This window comes from Hippocampus bargibanti, linkage group LG06 (assembly GCF_051943395.1).
Source record: "Hippocampus bargibanti isolate YZ-2025 linkage group LG06, ASM5194339v1, whole genome shotgun sequence".
Taxonomy (NCBI): domain Eukaryota; kingdom Metazoa; phylum Chordata; class Actinopteri; order Syngnathiformes; family Syngnathidae; genus Hippocampus; species Hippocampus bargibanti.
This window is the reverse complement of record NC_142739.1, coordinates 18,939,335-18,958,116: the sequence shown is the minus strand read 5'-3', so window position 1 is coordinate 18,958,116 and position 18,782 is coordinate 18,939,335. Positions and strand designations below refer to the sequence as shown.

Here is an 18,782-nt window from a genome sequence, read left to right as displayed (position 1 = left end):
TTATACTCATGAATAAACATTGCTATAGTTGACACATGTGGGTGTTGGTGGTTTGATTGGAAGGAGGAAGAACACTGCCTTGTGAAGCCATATATTCCCAACATTAAACAAGGCAGCCAGAGATGAATAAATTGAATAGATTCCTGGAGATTGCCAACAAACAAACTAACCTAGGTTTTGGGTTAGTCTCCTTGTGGGCGGCTGGAGGAGAGCAGATGATTTCGTCTGTGCTTTTTAGGTGCCCTGCAATGAGCTGAACTTCCTGTACGGCATGGTGTTGCTTCTGGTGTCTGCTCTGTCTATGCTCCTGCTGGCTTACATCTTGAGTAAAAAGATGTGGAAAACAATGACAGGGTTTTGCCAACATGGCATTAATTCATCCTGTTGTCAGAGGATGTCTCACTGTCTGAAGATAATCTTTCAGATCAGCACCACAGCCCCGGTGGCACTGTCCAGTTGGATAGCTGTGGCTTTGCTAAATGGGAACAACTTTGAGTGTGCAATGACAGGTCTCAACGTGACTGATTACAGTGAGCGTCTCTGTGGAGGTGCCACTTCTTTGGTCGAGTGTCGGAAGGAACTCCACACATTCCCTTGTGGGAGATGCAGCAGTATCAATGACAGAGAAGCTGTCCTTTTCACCATCAGAACTCACTCACAGGTCAGTTTTCAGGTACTCTAAAGTATTGCTCAGCTTTAAAAAGTATTTCATCCTTAAAACACAAGAATATTTTTGAAGGTGTACAATACAGTATATGCAAAAATGTGGTTACAAATTAGCATCAAATCAATACAGTTAAGTATTTACACGCAACTCTAACGGATTAATTTGAAATAAAACAATCCTGTCAGTGAAGTGCAATAAAGAAGCTGAATTTCATTCATTCGTTCATTCATTCATTCATTCATTCATTCATTCATTCATTCATTCATTTTCCATACTGCTTTATCCTCACTTAGAGGATGCTGGAGCCTATCCAAGCTGTCTCCACGCACTAGGCGCAGGACACCCTGAATTGTTTGCCAGCCAATCGCAGGCCACACAGAGACAAACAACGATAAGCTCTCACACGAGGAACAATTTAGAGTGTTCAATCAGCCTGCCATGCATATTTTTGGAATGTGGTAGAAAACCGGAGGACCCGGAGAAAACCCACACAGACCCAGGAAGAACATGCAAACTCCACACAGGAAGGCCAGAGCAGGATTTAAACTCACAACCTCTGCACCGTGAAGTCGATGGTCTATTCGCATTGCTTAAAAAATTGTAATTAATTAAAATTAAAATAGCACGTTTGAAAATATAACCATGTTTTATACTTGGATAAAAATCCTTGATTCTAAAGTCTGGTGAACCAGCACACAACCATTGTCATTTTCCTTGAATGAGTGAAGCTCAGTGTTAATGTTCAAAGTATGCATTTTGTTAAAGACTTTTCAGTCATAAAATCTGTCTAAAATCTTCTACCTTACTCTATTTTGTTGTTGGTCATGGTGATTTATTAATGTTTCACGATGAGACAGTAAATATCTGTGCAAATGATTGAATTCAAACATAAACATTAGAAAACATAAATCGAAATTATGTCTAAAATTAACTATTGGTCAAATCAATATAGTAGTGACTTTCCCCATTGCGGGACGAATAAAGGTATTCTGATTCTGATTCTGATTCTGATTCTGACTTTGTGTTTTATGCAGTTCCTTTAATGTATGACAGTGATCTAAAATAAAGTAATGAAAATATTTTCCCACAGGTATGAAACCATTTGAAGTGCTTATATTTCATTATATATTTATATATATGCCAGTATTTCCAGATTCTCAGCTGGCTGTTGATTGCATCTGTCATGTTGTCCAACCTTTTGCGTACCTGTTTGGCCCGGTGCACCTCGCCTGTCAGCTCCCTACAGCTCAAAATTTGGAGGCTTTTTTCTCATGAAGAGAGCAAGATCATGGACTCCTCCAGCATGATACATGCCAAAGAATTAGCAGAGAGAAACCTAGAAGGTTTCTTCAAACAGACAATGCCCCGACCCCTCATCACTCCTTCCAACAAAGACTGGGAGAAAATCTCCACACTCAACAAATTCAACTCCAAAGACTACTACTATAGGACATTACATATGTTGAAACTGGGATCAACCAAATGGCCTCTGTTAAATCAATGGAGACTCCTGCAGACAATCCTGCTATTTTTAATATATATGAATAAAGCCAGAGAGAGAGAGAGAGAGAGAGAGAGAGAGAGAGAGAGAGAGAGAGAGAGAGAGAGAGAGAGAGAGAGAGAGAGAGAGAGAGAGAGAGAGAGAGAGAGAGAGAGAGAGAGAGAGAGAGAGAGAGAGAGAGAGAGAGAGAGAGAGAGAGAGAGAGAGAGAGAGAGAGAGAGAGAGAGGGAGAGAGAGAGAGTATTAATTGAACATTTAGAGAGGCAAATATACATTTTTGAATTAAATTTTACAACTTTTCCTTTTTTCCCCACATGAGTTTTCGCTGGGTCTTCCGGTTTCATCCCACATTCCAAAAACAGACATAGCAGGCTGATTGAACACTCAAAATGTCCCTAGATGTGAGACTGACTGGTTGTTTGTCTCTGTGTGCCCTGTGATTGGCTGGAAACGAATTCAGGGTGTACCCCGCTGAGAGACAGAGCGAGAGAGAGAGAGAGAGAGAGAGAGAGAGAGAGAGAGAGAGAGAGAGAGAGAGAGAGAGAGAGAGAGAGAGAGAGAGAGAGAGAGAGAGAGAGAGAGAGAGAGAATTATACACTTGAATGAAATTGAGAATTTCACAATTTACTTTTGAATAAACAGAAAGTATCGAGAAACAGAGTACAAACAACTAGTGCATTCCTGAACTCATTGGCATTTGGTGGCACAAGTGCAAAAGTCTAATGAGCATTTGTGCAAAAAGACCTATTAATTAGGGCCGATACGACCAGTAAGACTTTAGTTCGCTGACGAAGCCTCTTGGATAGGAGGCGAAACGTCCGACACCTACAAAAAAGTACAGATGACGGCTGAAGAAACCTTCTCATCACAAAGACCTACTGTATATCCTACCATAGATTATGCATAGTCTATAATGGGAGTTCACATTAGTGGGCTTTTACAACGCACTTTGTCTGAGTAGTCACTGTTTCGAGGCTGGAACAGACAAACCACTGAGAGGATGTGAGTCCATCTTCATTCTGCTTAGCTGTTGCTGATGACCGTCTGTGTTGCAATCACAATGGTATGTTCTGTATGGAAACATTCAATAGAAGCATTGTCATTCTGCATGATTTGTTGTTTACAAGATTCACTTCCTTGCATGCCTTATCGCAATAGATAATTTCATCATGATAACATGGTTTGTCATTGTACTCCTAACTTGCAATGGGTTATGGTAGCACGGTAGTATACATTCAATTGAAGCTGATTGTTCAACTTGAAAAAGGAATACAAAATTGGAAGTTTAGACTGCTTGGATCGAGTAGTTTCCATGTGTTAACCTTTAAAATGATCAGGGGATAACAGTAAATGTGAGGCTACTCTTCCAAAGCTGCAGTACTGCCAAGAGACTGGGGTTGCCTATCCGCAAAACAGGATATGCAAGATTTTCATGGCACAGTTGCAGGAGAAGAGTAGACAAAAACAAAGGGAAGCAGTATTCATTCTTAGCACGCTTTTGCAGCCTCTCTTTTACTGATGGCTACTCTATTTTGTGATTTCCCTTTGGATAAAGTGTAGATTTGTTGAAAGCAAAAGCCATTATTGAGTAGGACCAGTCGAGGGACAGAGGGAGGAGTCAGAAGGAAGGAACACAAACCAAAGGGAGGGGCACGTTTTTTGTCTTTAGCTGTAACAAGGCAAGACCTCGCACATGCTTATCGTTTGCTCGACCATTTTTTTCATTCTGCCGTATCTTTGTTTTCTGGTGTATAACATTTGGAGCGCATCTCAAACCCCACTGGTACCATGGATAAATTCCAGACTGTCCTGCGTTTCTTCATGAATCAGAAAGCCACAATTGGGTACAGTTTTATGGCTCTCCTGACAATTGGCGGGGAGCGAGTCTTCTCCATGGTCTCCTTTCAGTGTCCCTGCAACCATGATCAGAACTTTGCCTATGGGCTCATATTCCTGCTTGGACCTGCGGCTGTGCTCCTGGTCTTGGGTCTGTTCTTCAGCGGCAAATTGTGGAGGCTTTACACTGGGTGCTGCCTGAATCCCATGAAGCTTTGTCCCCGTGGAAGATGCTTTGGATGCTTCAGAGTGTTAATAAGCATCTTTACAGGGGCTTGTGTAGCTCCTATAATGTGGCTCTCCGTGGCCCTGCTTAATGGAACTTTTTATGAGTGTGCTGTCAGCGGTCTCAACGAAAACGTAGTGGTGGACCTGTTTTGTAAAAACAAGACCATGAAATGTCGTGAGGAACTAGCCAGAGTTCCCTGTGGCAGGTCCAAGTTGTCTGATGAGGAGCGCATGGATCTGCTGCTGATGTTCAGGGCCCAATCTCAGGTAAGGGAATTGTCTATAATATTCATCCTTCCTTTGTGATGTGTTGTGTGTGCGTATTACTTCCCATGGGGCCGGAGGTGACTGACAGAGACAAGCCCCAACACGAAACTTAGAAATGTTGGCGCTTGTTACACTTGCCGGTCTATTCTCTCCAGCTTTGTAATGAACAGTCTGTAGTCTGGCTCTCGATTGGGATGAGAGGCAGGGTACACCTTAGACTTACCCGAGGCCTGGCATATCAAGACAAATATTCTCATCCTAATTTACACTCACCGGTAGTGTTCAGTGAAACAAATGTACATGTTTTTGTGCGGTGGAAAGAGTGAATCCACACAAAAACCGAGGTCATACCCAATGTCATCGGATTTGCTGATTCGTTATGCTTAAACTCAGTGGCGGGCCGTGCATGTACTCCTAGGCCTTCGGTAGTGCTTCGGTAGTACAAAGATTCCACCGCATATAGCTATATTTTACGTTTTAAGACTCGCGCTGAATGTTTCGGAAGTCTTGTTTTTGAGTTGTTCACGAGTACGTATGTGACATCACTGAAGGAACGCCCCTGACCGAAAAAAGGACACATTGTAGCAGTCTTTACATCACGTCAATGTATTTTGCTGTGCTTGTTTGGTCTGAAAACGTCATGTTGCACCAAAAAGAGACAGAAGAGGGCGACCAAGCTCCAGAGTGCCTCTTTGCAATTTTTTGCTGATGATGCTAGTGCAGCGTCTTCGACCGGTTCGACAAATTCGTTGTGTGTTCTACATACTTGGCAATAAAGATGATTCTGATTCTGATATAAGGAATTTATCAGCCTGGACACTTTAAGTCATTTTTATTGGTGTTTTGCATTTGAATAACAATATCATACTTGTTTTGGGTATTTTAGATGCTATAAAACGTTTTTCTGATGTCAGTTAAGAAACAAAAAAGTGACGTCGCTTGTCCTTTAAATGAATAACCAAATTAAATTTGATTTTAATGGGTGTTGACTGTTCGGTGTGTACTTCGCTTTTTAATTTTGGGATGATGGCTAATTAAAAATGCAATGCAATCCGCCGATGTGCATTGCTGTGTAAAAGTGTTGAACATCATTTTTTGTTTGTGTACCTGTGTGCAGATTCTTGGCTGGTGCATCATCATCATCGCAGCCACGTTTGGGCTTCTTGGGACCTGCTACACTAACTGCCGTTCAAAAGTTAGCTTCCTCCAGCTCACATTCTGGAAACGCTATGTGGAGAAAGAAAAGGAGCACTTTGATGCCTACGCTCTTGAATATGCTTCCAAACTGGCTGAAAGAAACCTACAAAGTTTCTTTGAGAACAAGGACCCCGATCCATTTCCTTTTCCCAACCACAAGTCCTGGGAGGAGATTTCTGCACTCTACACTTTCTCAAGGAGCGAACAATATTACAGCACTTTGCAACGTTACGTGGAAAGAGTCGACAGGGATTTTGCACCAGAAAAGAGACTGGTACAGAGAGACATGGACTTGGAGTATGGAATTGAAATGAAATAGTTTTTTTGTTGTTTTGTTTTGTTTTTTTCTTTTTAACGAGGGTACAATGAAAGAACAGTGTGAAAACTATTGAAGAATTAGTGATGGGGACAACCACTCTATTTTACTGCCTTGTTGCCTTTATTGCTTTCTGCTATATAATTTTATAAAATGCATACTTTGGATTTGCGCATATATAAATAACATGTTTGAAAACTCAACATGTGAATAATATTCATTTACTCTTTGACTGACAATACCTTGGATTTGGTATTTTATTTGACCATTCCACATTTGGATGCAATATTTTGATGTGGTGGATACATTCAAGTGTTGAGGAAATTGATTTTGTGACCTCCGGATAAAATAAAAAGCGCTTAATCTTGCATATGTGACATGTAACGCAGCAAGTTTCTTAAAAATTAAATGTTATGAGCAGGGGCAGAATAACTGAGGGATCGTGTACAGATTTTGTTTCAATACATTTTTACAGGATGACTGGGCATCCAGTACACGATAACATTGGCTTTGGAGTCAATAGAGGGGGAGTGAATATCGTGTATACTTGCATTTGTGTATGTATGTGTTGTGCAGATAAATCACCTAGCAACAACGTGTTTGGCGGTGGGATATGCAGCTCTGACGAAAACAACAAGTGTCAAGGGATGGGTGAACAAACAAACCAAATACAGTAAATTCTCGTTATATCGATATCGGTTATATCGATAGTACTGCTTATTACGATACTACTTCTATGAACGCAAGGAGAAAATTTACATGCCGCAGGATCGGATATATCGATAGTCCGGTTATATCGATATTTTTTCCGACTCCCGAGAATATCGATATAACGAGACTTTACTGTATAATTATAAAAACACATTGACAACAATGTACGAATCCGTAGGGGAAATCTGTATACTGTTTACATTACCAAGAGACAACTATCACTAAATGTCATGTTGCATCTCTGCCAATCATCGTGTGACAATGTGCAGTGTGGGGCAGGAATCAACATTTTCTAGACGCAATTAAAAAATATAATATATATATATACTTCATTTTTACTCTTGGTGAGCGTGAGCCTCTTCACCAGTGAGGTGCCTGTAATGGATGACTGAACTTATGCAAGTCAATTATGCAATTCCACCATTCAGTCTTATTAGGTACAGTATTTCCTTCATTTATATAGATTTTTTTTTCAAATTATTGACCAATAAATGACGTGCTCCCAATGAAGATGTAGTGTGGATGGTTGAACAAACATGCAATTTTTTAGGGTTTTCTGAAAAGGTGAGGATTGGAGAGATCTGTTTGTCTGATGTATCAAATAATTATGTCATGCAATGAAATACTAATAAAATATTTAAAAATCACCAACTTTGATATTCTGGATTTTTCTTTTAAATTGTGGCTCGCAAAGTTGAGTACTTTTGATACTAATTACAGACCCCTGCCTGCTTTGTAAGTGGGAAAATTACACCGGTGTGTGCATGTGTGTGTGCACGTGTGTGTGTGCTTATGTGACGGGTGTCACAACAGTGACTGCCTTCATCTCCACGATGCTGCCGTCTTAATAAGATGGATGGATGTGTCTTTTTATTTCTTTTATTTCTGCATCACAGTATGGCAGAAGGGATGGGTGAAGTCGCATGGGTTTCGTCTTGTAATTAACATGAATCTCGTCCAGATTGTTCTCAATATGCAAAACATTGTAGATAACAAAACAGAATGAACAACGTGTGATCGTATAGTGGTTATTTACAGAAAATGAGAATACAACACAGGTTCACTGTTATTTACATGATGTGCCTGAACGCACCATACGCGGAGACTCGGCAGAACACGCGGTGCGCTTGCAAGGGCGCACAGTTCAACCCGCCACGAACATTCACGGGCAAATGAAACACGACACAAGAAACTAAATATTGTACAATAAAAACGAAATTAAGCAATTATTACCTGCAACACGGTATGGCAGAAGGGATGGGTGAAGTCGCATGGCTTTCGTCTTGTGATTAACTGCGCAACAGAAAAGCACTATGAAGCCAATGTGCTTCAAAGTTCCACTCGACAAAACGTGAATTAAACAATGGCACAAAAAGTAATCTGGACTCGAAATGAATAAGGGAATTAATTAGATAACACTAGACAGTACAAAAGAGGAAACAAAATAAGATATTGTCATGAAAATGCGCGTTAATCCAGACCATCAGAGAATTGCGACTCACCATGAATCTCGTCCAGATTGTTCTGGAAACTATGGGCGGGACTTGAGCCACACTGTACGCCGTTGCGTCACTTCCATCATAATTTAATAATTTTAGTGTACAACTCCGTTACATACACCCACCTTAAATTATGCAGAAGTGAGGCAACATACACACGGGAGACAATAGAAAGACCAACAGGCAAAATAGACAAGGTTATCGGCCAAAGATGTACAAGGAAGTCAATCATAGGAATTCTTTCAGAAGTGTGGAGGAATAGGGGGGTTCAAGACCCATTCCCATCACAGACTAGTAGAAATGCCATTTACATTTCACAAAACAGCACATAACTATACCCGTTATTGGGAAGCCATAAAGATAATGGCGACAATTGGCACACAGCACAAGCCAAAAAACAGAATCAAATGGTCATATTAAACCCATATTAATGTTGGCATCCCGACTCTCTGATAGGACATTTCACATATCAGCCTGTCCGGGCGTTTAACTGTCCTACCACATCTTGTGAAATTGATGGGGCCCTGTGTGTCTTGTGGTTGTGTGCAAATGACCTCCTCAAGTTCAGTCTCATCTGGGGCTGAGTCAGGAGTCGAGTGTGCTATGTCAAACACCAGGTCTGTCGAAAGTTCAGTCTGTGTGTGGATGTCATGGCCTACTGACTGACTTCTCTCACTGACATCCCCTCGACATGCATCGGCGGAATCATGCTCTGAAGAGAAGTGCTCATATTCCTCTCTCTGAGCCGGAGACTGCATGACCCAGTTCTCAGTGCGCAGCTGAGTGTCCTCCTGATCATCAGGAACTGAGCTTTTGTCACTCCCACAATGTGCGTCCATCTCTGACCCATCTGAACACGAACCAGGCTCCACCTGCCCCGAGAATGTCAAGAAGTCAACCGGGAGCTGTAAGTTCCTGTGTACGACCTTCTCTCTGCCTGTGGCATCATCCCGGATCCTGTACACATTGATCAACGGCTTCACAGACACCACGTCATAAGGGGTTGACTCCCAACGATCCGCAACCTTCCGCTTGCCCTTCTCGCCTCGATTAGCTAGGAGCACCTTGTCACCAACAGCCAATGGCGACCCCTTGACTTTGCGGTTGTAGATCTGGGCGTGGCGGGTCTGTTCCTTGGCTGCATGCTGTTGAGCAATTTGCGCGGATTCAGAAAGGTCTCTCTTCAAGGTGCTCACAAACTCATTGTGACTGACAACATTGTCTCCAAGACATGATGGAACATGATGTCAATGGGCAAGCAAGGGACACGTCCAAACATCAAATAGAATGGTGCAAAGCCCGACGTCTCATGTACTGTGCAGTTATAGCACAAAGTCAACATGTTCAACATTTGTGGCCATTTGGACCTAGACCTTGGGGGAAGTGTTCTGATCATGCCTCCAAGGGTCCGGTTGAATCTTTCTGCGATGCCATTACCCATGGGATGATACGGTGTTGTGTGGGACTTGTGCACCCCTGCCATCTCAAGAAGATCCTCTATGAGTCTACTCTCAAAGTTGGATCCGAATGGATCCTTTTGGGGAACCCATAAATGCAGAAGAACTTGTCCCACAGGCAGCGGGCAACTTGCTTTGCTGATTGGTTCCTGCAAGGGAAGGCAAGAGCCAACTTTGAGAAGTGGTAGGTGACAACGAGGAAGTCGGTGGTTTTCTTGTCGACTCTGCTGTCCAAAAATCAATGCATACTACCTCCATTGCAGCCGAAGTGCGGATGTTCTCCAGTCCACCATGTAGGACTTGGTGTTTCAGAGACCCAGGTATGACGAACTGAAAGACTCTTCTGTTCATGTGGCGATCTTTCCTTACTCTGTAAAGAGTCCCGTCACGAACTTGCAGCTTCTTCCAGTGCCTCAGCAACAAAAGCACACAGCTCGTCTCAGCTGCTCTTTCATGTTTGGTGGGTTTCATATGTCGCTGCACGTAGAAAATGACTCGGTTGACTGTTGAATCTTGGTGCTGTAGGTCACGTAACTGACTATGGGGAATGACAATGGAAGGGTCTTCTTCAGGTAGCTGTAGTGACAATGGGGTTGCTCCAGGGAGTCGAGAGGTACCGCCAGTCTGATGGATGTCTAAAACTGCAGACACCTCCTGCGCATCAATTGCACTTCCAGAAGACTGATCAGGAGCTTCCCCCTGGGGAACTTCTCCATCGTGATCACCAGCCATGTGGACAGCCTGACAGTTGGTGGTGAAACGGAAAGCATCCTGTACAGTCTCATTCACGACCCCTTGGACTCTGTTGAGTAGGTATTGGTAGGGTTCTTTCACCAGGTGATGGCTCACGAAACACTGAACGAAGGGTTCTCGACTCAGTGCATCAGCCACTATGTTCTTGGGCCCTGGGACGTACTTCAAGTCAAAGTCATATGCTGCCAGCTTCGACACCCACCTCTGCTCGCAGGCGTCTAGTTTGGGCTTCGTCAGGATATGTCAAGGGGTTGTTGTCAGACCATGCAGTAAAATGTCTGCCTTTTAGCCACTGGGAAAACTTGTCACATACGGCCCACTTCAAAGCAAGAAATTCGAGCCGATGTGCAGGATAGTTCAATTGGGCTCGTGACAGCGTTTTTACTAGCAAATGCCACTGGTCTCGCAACCTTGTCATCAGGCTGAAGCTGGGAGAAGACGGCTCCAATGCCGTCAAACGATGCATCGACAGCAAGGATGAAAGGTTTCTCAAAGTCAGGATGGGCCAACGTTACACTGTTTGACAGATCGTGCTTCAGAGTCTCGAAGGCAGTTTGACATTCAGTGGTCCAGTCCGCCGGTGTCAACTTCACATGACTTGATGTGGGTTTGGGATGTGGGTTTCGACCTTTGTCTGGCTTTACCACAGGTTTTCTGGCCTGAAAGGAGCTTGAAAAGGGCTTTGGCCTTGATGGAGCAGTCATCAATGAAGTGCTGATAATACAACACTATTCCCAAGAAATATCTAATTTTCTTCTGCGAGGGAGTGAGGCCATCACTGTCCATTAGGTCGGGCACCTGCACACTGTTTATCGCTTCCACATTTTCAGGGTCTGTCTGTACCCCTGACTCTGAGACAACATGGCCAAGGAACTTCACAGATCTCCGAAGAAAGTGACACTTCTTCGGAGCAAGTCTCAGATTATGGTTCTTCAAGCGGGAGAAAACCATTTCCAATCGCTAAAGCGCAATCTCTTCTCTCGGACCAAAGACCATGAGATTGTCAAGATAGCACAGGAGGCTGGTGAAGTTCTTGTCCCCGAAAATGGAAAGCATCATCCGCATGAATGTAGCCGGGCTGTTCGGAAGGCCTTGTGGCATCCGGTTGTATTCATGTAGGCCAAATGGGGACGAGAAGGCGGTGTACTTCTTATGGTCCTCAAACAGGGGCACATTATAAAATCCCGAGGTGAGCTCCATGGTGGAGAAGAAGACATTTCCTCCAAGTGCGGCATGAGCATCAGCCTGATGGGGCAATGGGTGAGCATCCCGCTGTGTCCTCGCATTTTGCCATCTGAAATCCGTGCAGATGCGCAACTCCCCATTCTTCTTCCACACTAAGACCAATGGAGATGCGTATTCACTCATGGACTTCCGAATGATGCCCTTTTCTTCCATCTCATTGAGAGTCATTCTCAGCTTTTCATATTGACTGGGTGGCACTCTTCGATAAGGCAGGCGGAATGGTCTGTCATCCACGAGGTGTATCTTGTGCACAAATTCAGAGGCCTCTCCACAGTCCATCCTGTTCCGTGAAAATACTGCTTCATATCTCTCAATGAGTTGGAAAAGTCTGTCCCTCCACGTATCGGAGACAGCACACGCATCCAAGTCCAGATCATGTAGTCCAAGCTTGTCCAGTGCTATTTTGATGTCTTCTTTGGACCTTGGCCAAGCGGGGGCATTCTGAACAGATTGGGACAAAAAATGGATGTTGTCAGGTTCAGACAAGTCTTCTGTCGCAATGCAGGGAAATACATCTGCAAGCTTTGTGTTTCTTCTCAACACCACTTTTTCAGTCGAGGGGTTTATGACCCTCACTGGGAGCCATCCATCGCCCCACATCGGTGTGATAATTCTGCCAACCAGAATCTTCCTGGATCTGCACCCTGCTTGGGTTGGTTCAACTATGACCGTGCTGCCAACTGACATCGGTGCGCAGGCGGGAAGCTTAGCCCAAACAAGATGTTCACTTTCTGGTTGCAACATCACACACTGCTGCAACTTCAGCGTGCCAACTTTGTCAGGAATCGTTCCACCCCTCCATTTCTCTGTGTTGGAAAGCAGTGAGAAAAAGTGGTGGGAGTCATCATCAATCGTACTACCAGGCTCTAACATGAGCCGCCAGTAGCCTTCAGTCTTCTGCATCAGGTGACGGATTTTCTTAATGGCATTGCTGCCCAGAATTATGTTGTCGGTTTGTCCAGGGACCACAAACATGGGCACAGCTAGCTTGTAATTGTACACCACTATTTCCAAATCGCATATAGCCGAAGCCGTCACCTGATGACCACCACATCCAACAATGACAACGTCATCTGCAGAGTAACGTTTCATGTTAGGGTTGCACACTAACAATCATGCCATAGCCGAATCACTCAATGTGCAACCAGTAGAGCCGCTGTCAATCATTGCGGTCAGGGAAATGCCTGCGACAGTGGCAGTGGTGTAGAACAAGCTATCCGAATTCAGGACCTTGTGTGTGCCTTGGAAGATAACAGTCTTCTCCGTGGGGACACTGGAAGTGAGGGACTCTAATATCGATTCAAGATCATCTGTCGAACTGTTGGGAGGGTCATGAACTTCATCCGCATCATACTCCCATGGACGCGCAGACATTAGTTTCCCGACAGTGGTGATCTTGAGGGCTGCACTTGTGTGGGGCAGTTGCATCTGGAGTGATCGGGTGAAAAGCACAGAAAACAAAGTATCTTTTTGCGGCAGTGAATAAGCGCAGAATGGTCAGCGCTAGCACAGACAGCACATGGTAGCTTATTCAAACTGTCCACCATCGGAACTCTTGCCTTGCGTCTACCAGAGGCAATGGGTTGGTTAGCTCCCTGCAGCAAAACTCTTTCCAGCATGGAAATGACACACTCAAGATTTGCGGAATCGGGTGGACTGGCTGAATGGGATATTTGATCGTTGTCCTGGCCCGCTGTATTCTGCAGCATTTCACCCTTATTGACATGAATGGGTGTGGCAGTTCTGGGATTAATTTCTGCCTGGTACTCATCCAAGATGGCTTGGACCTCATCTGCTGATTTATCTACTGTTTTTTACTTAAATGTCATGGAAAGATCTTTGGATGGGCAATTTTTAATAAACATCCTTGTTACATCCAGGGAAGAACAGTCAAAATCTCTGCCCTGTTCTTTGAGACGATTGGTGGCAACTTCAGCTGCATTGTTAAGTCTCAACCAATCATATGGGGCCTCCTTATCCCTGGGCAGCGTGGTGTAAAAGTCTGCTAGAGGGAGAGGTGAACAAGGGGCAGTAGAAAAATGCTTGCGAAGAAGGCTATAGCATTTGGGTTCTTGGTTACATCAACTCCACTGTTTCTTGTGCTAACCTTGACAACATCTTTAGCTCTACCGCTGATGTTCATGAGGATTTCCTCTGCCTGATGCTCAGGAGCTACTTTTGCTCTCCTTATATAGTTCCTCATTAGGTCTTCACACTCATCTACATTTACTTTATCAGTGTCATGATCTGGTTGGCGACCAACGGGGGGCGCTGTCGACGTCCACATTGAGCCATGCGCTGTCGCGTGAACGTGCGAGAGGGATCGCACTCACGCCCACGACGATCCGTGCTGCGTCTTCGTCCACCCCAGGCTTAGCCCCGTTCCCATCAGGCCACCGCCCGTCTTATGCTGGAGAGGCAGCGGTTGCCGTCTCCACCATTGCTCCCTGGCGAGTGGACCTTTTGGGAGACTGTTGGGACTTCTGGAAGCAGCCCCTTGAAGGGGGGGTACTGTCATGATCTGGTTGGTGACCAACGGGGGGCGCTGTCGGCCCCGCCTGCACCTGCACAGGTGCTGGTCGTCCCAATCAGATTGACGACCAACGGGTAGCGACATCAGCCCTGCCTGCAGCCTCTCAGGTGCTGGTCGTCTTAATCAGTGACACTTAAAAGGACACCCGGCACGACCATCCGGTGTCGGTTCATTGTTTGCTGCATGTTTGTTGCTTGCTTTGTCTGCAATTGCATGCTGTGCATGTGTTTGTTTAACCTTGGTGGACTTTTACACTTGGTTTTCTTTTGATACTTTGTATTTTTTCTGTTCAAATAATTTTGATGTTTTACATTTTGTTCCTGCTGACCTTTATTTTAATACAATTTGTCAAACAACCTCCTGCTCACTTCTGCCTGCTTTTTGGGATCCGATCCCGCCATCACCGCCTTGCAAACCGTGACAATCAGTGTGGTCACCCTTGAAGGTTGGGGGTTTGCGAACTTCCCTGTGCGGCAGTATCAGGACGTGATGAGTCAAGACTTTGTGTTGGCGTGTCAATAGGCGTGTCATGTAGGAGTTCATGGTAACGTTATGTGTTGGGCTCAGGTGTGCAACAATGCTGTCTGCCAGCTGCTGGCCAATGTGTCTAATTATGTCACTCATCTGACTAACGACGTCAGGTGACTGGGGTAAGGGATCTGTCGCTGGTGTGTTCGGAGTCTGTGCGCTCATCGGAGATGTACTGCACTTGGTCTGGGAAGGAACTCTGTCCCCACTAACATAAGTGGCCTCAGCTAGAACCTGCCCACTCCCCTCTACTAAATCATTCTGGATGGGACTCCACAACTGTAACATGGTCATGATGCCTCTACCTCTACCAATACACTTATTCAAAGGTGTGCTAAATGTCCCTTGGAAGGAGCTCATTCTCAAACTTAACACAAAAAAACTTACAGGAAAAAAAGCACACCAAAACAAAAACAGCAAGCTCAGACAATTAACACACAATTTAAAGAACAGGGTCGACACACCGTCCACCGAGTGATGGAATGAAGACTGCAGCATCACGGTCCCGGTCCGAAGTGGAGAGTCACTTGTGATCGACAGGTCACGGCACCAATGTGACGGGTGTCACAACAGTGACTGTCTTCATCTCCACGTTGCTGCCGTCTTAATAAGACCAGACGCGTGGATGTGTCTTTTTATTTCTTTTATTTCTGCAACACAGTATGGCAGAAGGGATGGGTGAAGTCGCATGGGTTTCGTCTTGTGATTAACATGAATCTCGTCCAGAATGTTCTCAATATGCAAAACATTGTAGATAACAAAACAGAATGAACAACGTGTGATCGTATAGTGGTTATTTACAGAAAATGAGAATACAACACAGGTTCACTGTTATTTACATGATGTGCCTGAACGCATCATATGCGGAGACTCGGCAGAAAACGCGGTGCGCTTGCAAGGGCGCACAGTTAACCCGCCACGAACATTCACGGGCAAATGAAACTCGACACAAGAAACTAAATATTGTACAATAAAAACTAAATGAAGCAATTATTACCTGCAACACAGTATGGCAGAAGGGATGGGTGAAGTCGCATGGCTTTCGTCTTGTGATTAACTGCGCAACAGAAAAGCACTATGAAGCCAATGTGCTTCAAAGTTCCACTCGACAAAACGTGAATTAAATAATGACACAAAAAGTAATCTGGACTCGAAATGAATAAGGGAACTAATTAGATAACACTAGACAGTACAAAAGGGGAAACAAAATAAGATATTGTCATGAAAATGCGCGTTAATCCAGACCATCAGATAATTGCAACTCACCATGAATCTCGTCCAGATTGTTCTGGAAACTATGGGCGGGACTTTGTGCCACACTGTGCGCCGTTGCGTCACTTCCATCATAATTTAATAATATTAGTGTACAACTCCGTTACACTGATACATGTACTGTATATTCAAATTACCTTGATTGACATCTTCTTCTTTTCCTTTCGGCTTTTCCCTTCAAGGGGTCGCCACGGAAAATCAGTGTCCTCCACCTACAGAGGTTTGATTCGCATGTTTGTTTTGGCCAAGCTTTTACGTCGGATACCCTTCCAGACACAACCCTCTGTTTTATCCGGGCTTGGGACCGGCACAATAAGACACTGGCTTATGTCCCACTGTGGCTACAGAACAAGCAACTCTTGATTGACATAGTTATGTTAAATACTGTAACGTCCGGTGGTTGTGTTGTGCATGTTTGAGGGCTGGGCTTGTCGGGGAGATGTGACGTCACTGAAAGAAGGAAGGACCTGTGACAGGTTGAAATGTATCTTATTTAGTATTTTGGTTCCATTCGCATAGTTACATTAGTTTACAAATGATATATAGCGAAAATGTTTATTTAAGCAAGGAACGCCTGCTTCGGTTTGTGATTCGTGTCGGACCGATTTACAGGGTTGGACAGGAAGTTGTTGTACGCATACGTTTGCATTACATCTGGGCATTCAAAGTAAACCACTGTTGAGTCAAGACGTATCGCACTGCTTGTCTTGTGGTTTTTTTTCTGGATCCCACAACACCGTATCTCCCTTACCATAGTGGAGAGCGCAACATTTTGGAGGCACCGCTGGGATACTTGCGTTCGAGTGTTGTCTACTCGCCGTGGGTAGAAGCTCGCGCTGAATATACCCCAATCAACCCAATCGGAGTGGCATTGGGTTGTTTTTTTTTTCTACATGTGCTCTGGTTGCATCTCTGTGCGTACATCCACCACTAGAGGGCACTGGAAGTCTATGAAGTGAATCCGGCCAGTTGAACTGCGTGTACCCTCTCGAAAATGGAGCTAGAGGAATTACAGTTGGACGTCAAAGGCAAGTTATTTGGACTGAATTTTCAACCGTTGTCACAGTTATGTGCTGAAATCCAAATATCTGGACTGAAAAGAGAACAACTTACAGACAAGACTCGAGGCCAACGAATTAATATTTTACATCGGGAAAGCTGAATTAGAGCTACAAGATGGGGGAATGTCTGATTTGCTAGGATGGCTTGATTGAAAGTATAAAAGATTTTGAACTAGGAATAGCCAAACCAAGTGAAAAAGGTGAAGATGCAGTGCGAAAGAGAAGCATGCCCCCAGACACTGGCCCCTGGCGCAAAGATTTCAAGATATCTGGACAAATAGGTGAGCTCGGACAAAAAGACAAACTCACATTTCCTAGTATGGTGAGACAGATAGAAAGTGGGCTCAATAAAGGCTACCACGGGGACGAGATCATCGACGCAGTGGAGAAGTTACCTCGAAGGGAAAGGGAACCTCACCCTACCTTCTTTCCGAAGGATTCTCCGTTCTCACTATCAGGAGAGAGGAGCCACTGAATTGTACAAGCAGCTCTCATCGGAAGTGCAGACCAATAAAGAGTCTCCACAGAACTTCCTACTGAGGGCAATGGATCTTTGTCAAAGGATTATTTTTGCATCTCAAGAGGCTGAATCAGGTTTGAAGTATGATCCGACATTGGTCCAGAGTTTATTCCTGCACACAGTTCTGACAGGGTTACAGAGTGACAATGTAAAGAGTGACATGCAACCTTTCCTCTTGCTAACCACCACATCAGATGAAGTACTGTTAGAAAAATGCAAAACAGAGCATGTGCAAATGAAAAAGAGCGGCAGGAAAAAAGAAAAATGCTGCTCCGGGGGTGAATACAGTGAACACTGTCCAGTTAGATGACACACCAGCCCCGATTGGGAAGAAGACAGTCTTAAAGCAGAGTACTGTTACTGTGCCGAATGAACTCCTTTCAGAGATCAAAGAGATGAGGTCAGAGATGATGCTGTTAAAGGAGCTGCGTGCGGAAGTGTCCCAGATCGAAGAGACTATTCAGAAACCAACAGCCACTTCTCCGCCCACCAGCGGAGGGCCTGAATGCCTGCCTGACCACTACCCTGTACAGGTCGTCTTTACTCCACCTTCACCATATCAGGTAGATCCACCAGCCAGGCACTACTACACCCAGCACTCCCCTTCAGCTCTTCAGCAGTACCACCCAGCGCGAGGTCCCAGGCCGATGAGGGGGCAGCACAGTTCCAGCAGCGGTTCGTCCCTCAGAAGTACTACATGCCCCGTCGCCCTCAGCCCAGGTGTTATTCTTGTATTCAGACAGGTGAAGAATATTGTCAGCACTATTTTAAATGTGGAAGTAGTGAACATTTCAGAGCAGGCTGAAAAGCGCAGAACCCAGCCAGGAGCCATGCTTTAAACTAGAAAGGGTTACCCCAATGGGACATGGTGTGACCACAGAGACAGATAGGTCCCAGTGTTACAGTGGTGCTATGAAAATGGAATGTAAGCCCCACACATGTGGCCCCGTTCTGAAGAGACATAAGCAGTCATTTGTCGAGCGTACAGATAAGAAACAGTGTGGCAAATTACCTTCGGTCAGGGAGTTAGTGGGAAAGAAATGTCTTATTCGGTGCTTTTTGGGTAACAAAAGGGTTGAAGCACTCTGGGACTCGGGGTCACAGGTGTGTGCTGTACATGAGTTATGGAAACAAACAAACCTACCTGACGTGTCATTGAAAAATGTGAATGAGCTTATTGACCCTGATAAT

At 44.6% G+C, this 18,782-nt stretch overlaps 2 protein-coding genes across 2 annotated transcripts; both read left to right on the top strand.

The window, feature by feature from the left end:
- The first annotated feature begins 122 nt into the window (after positions 1-122).
- calhm6 (calcium homeostasis modulator family member 6) lies at positions 123-2,215 on the top strand. Its single transcript, XM_088998475.1, is given in 4 exon segments — positions 123-240; positions 243-661; positions 1,821-2,124; positions 2,127-2,215. Coding segments are annotated over 4 exon segments (930 nt in total).
- A 1,515-nt stretch (positions 2,216-3,730) lies between these two features.
- On the top strand, positions 3,731-7,370 carry LOC148896667 (calcium homeostasis modulator protein 5-like). The gene is made up of 2 exons (XM_088998658.1): positions 3,731-4,499; positions 5,617-7,370. The coding sequence occupies exons 1-2, from the start codon at positions 3,957-3,959 to the stop codon at positions 6,013-6,015; spliced, it is 942 nt and encodes a 313-aa protein (XP_088854784.1). The 5' UTR covers positions 3,731-3,956; the 3' UTR covers positions 6,016-7,370.
- The last annotated feature ends 11,412 nt before the right edge of the window (positions 7,371-18,782 follow it).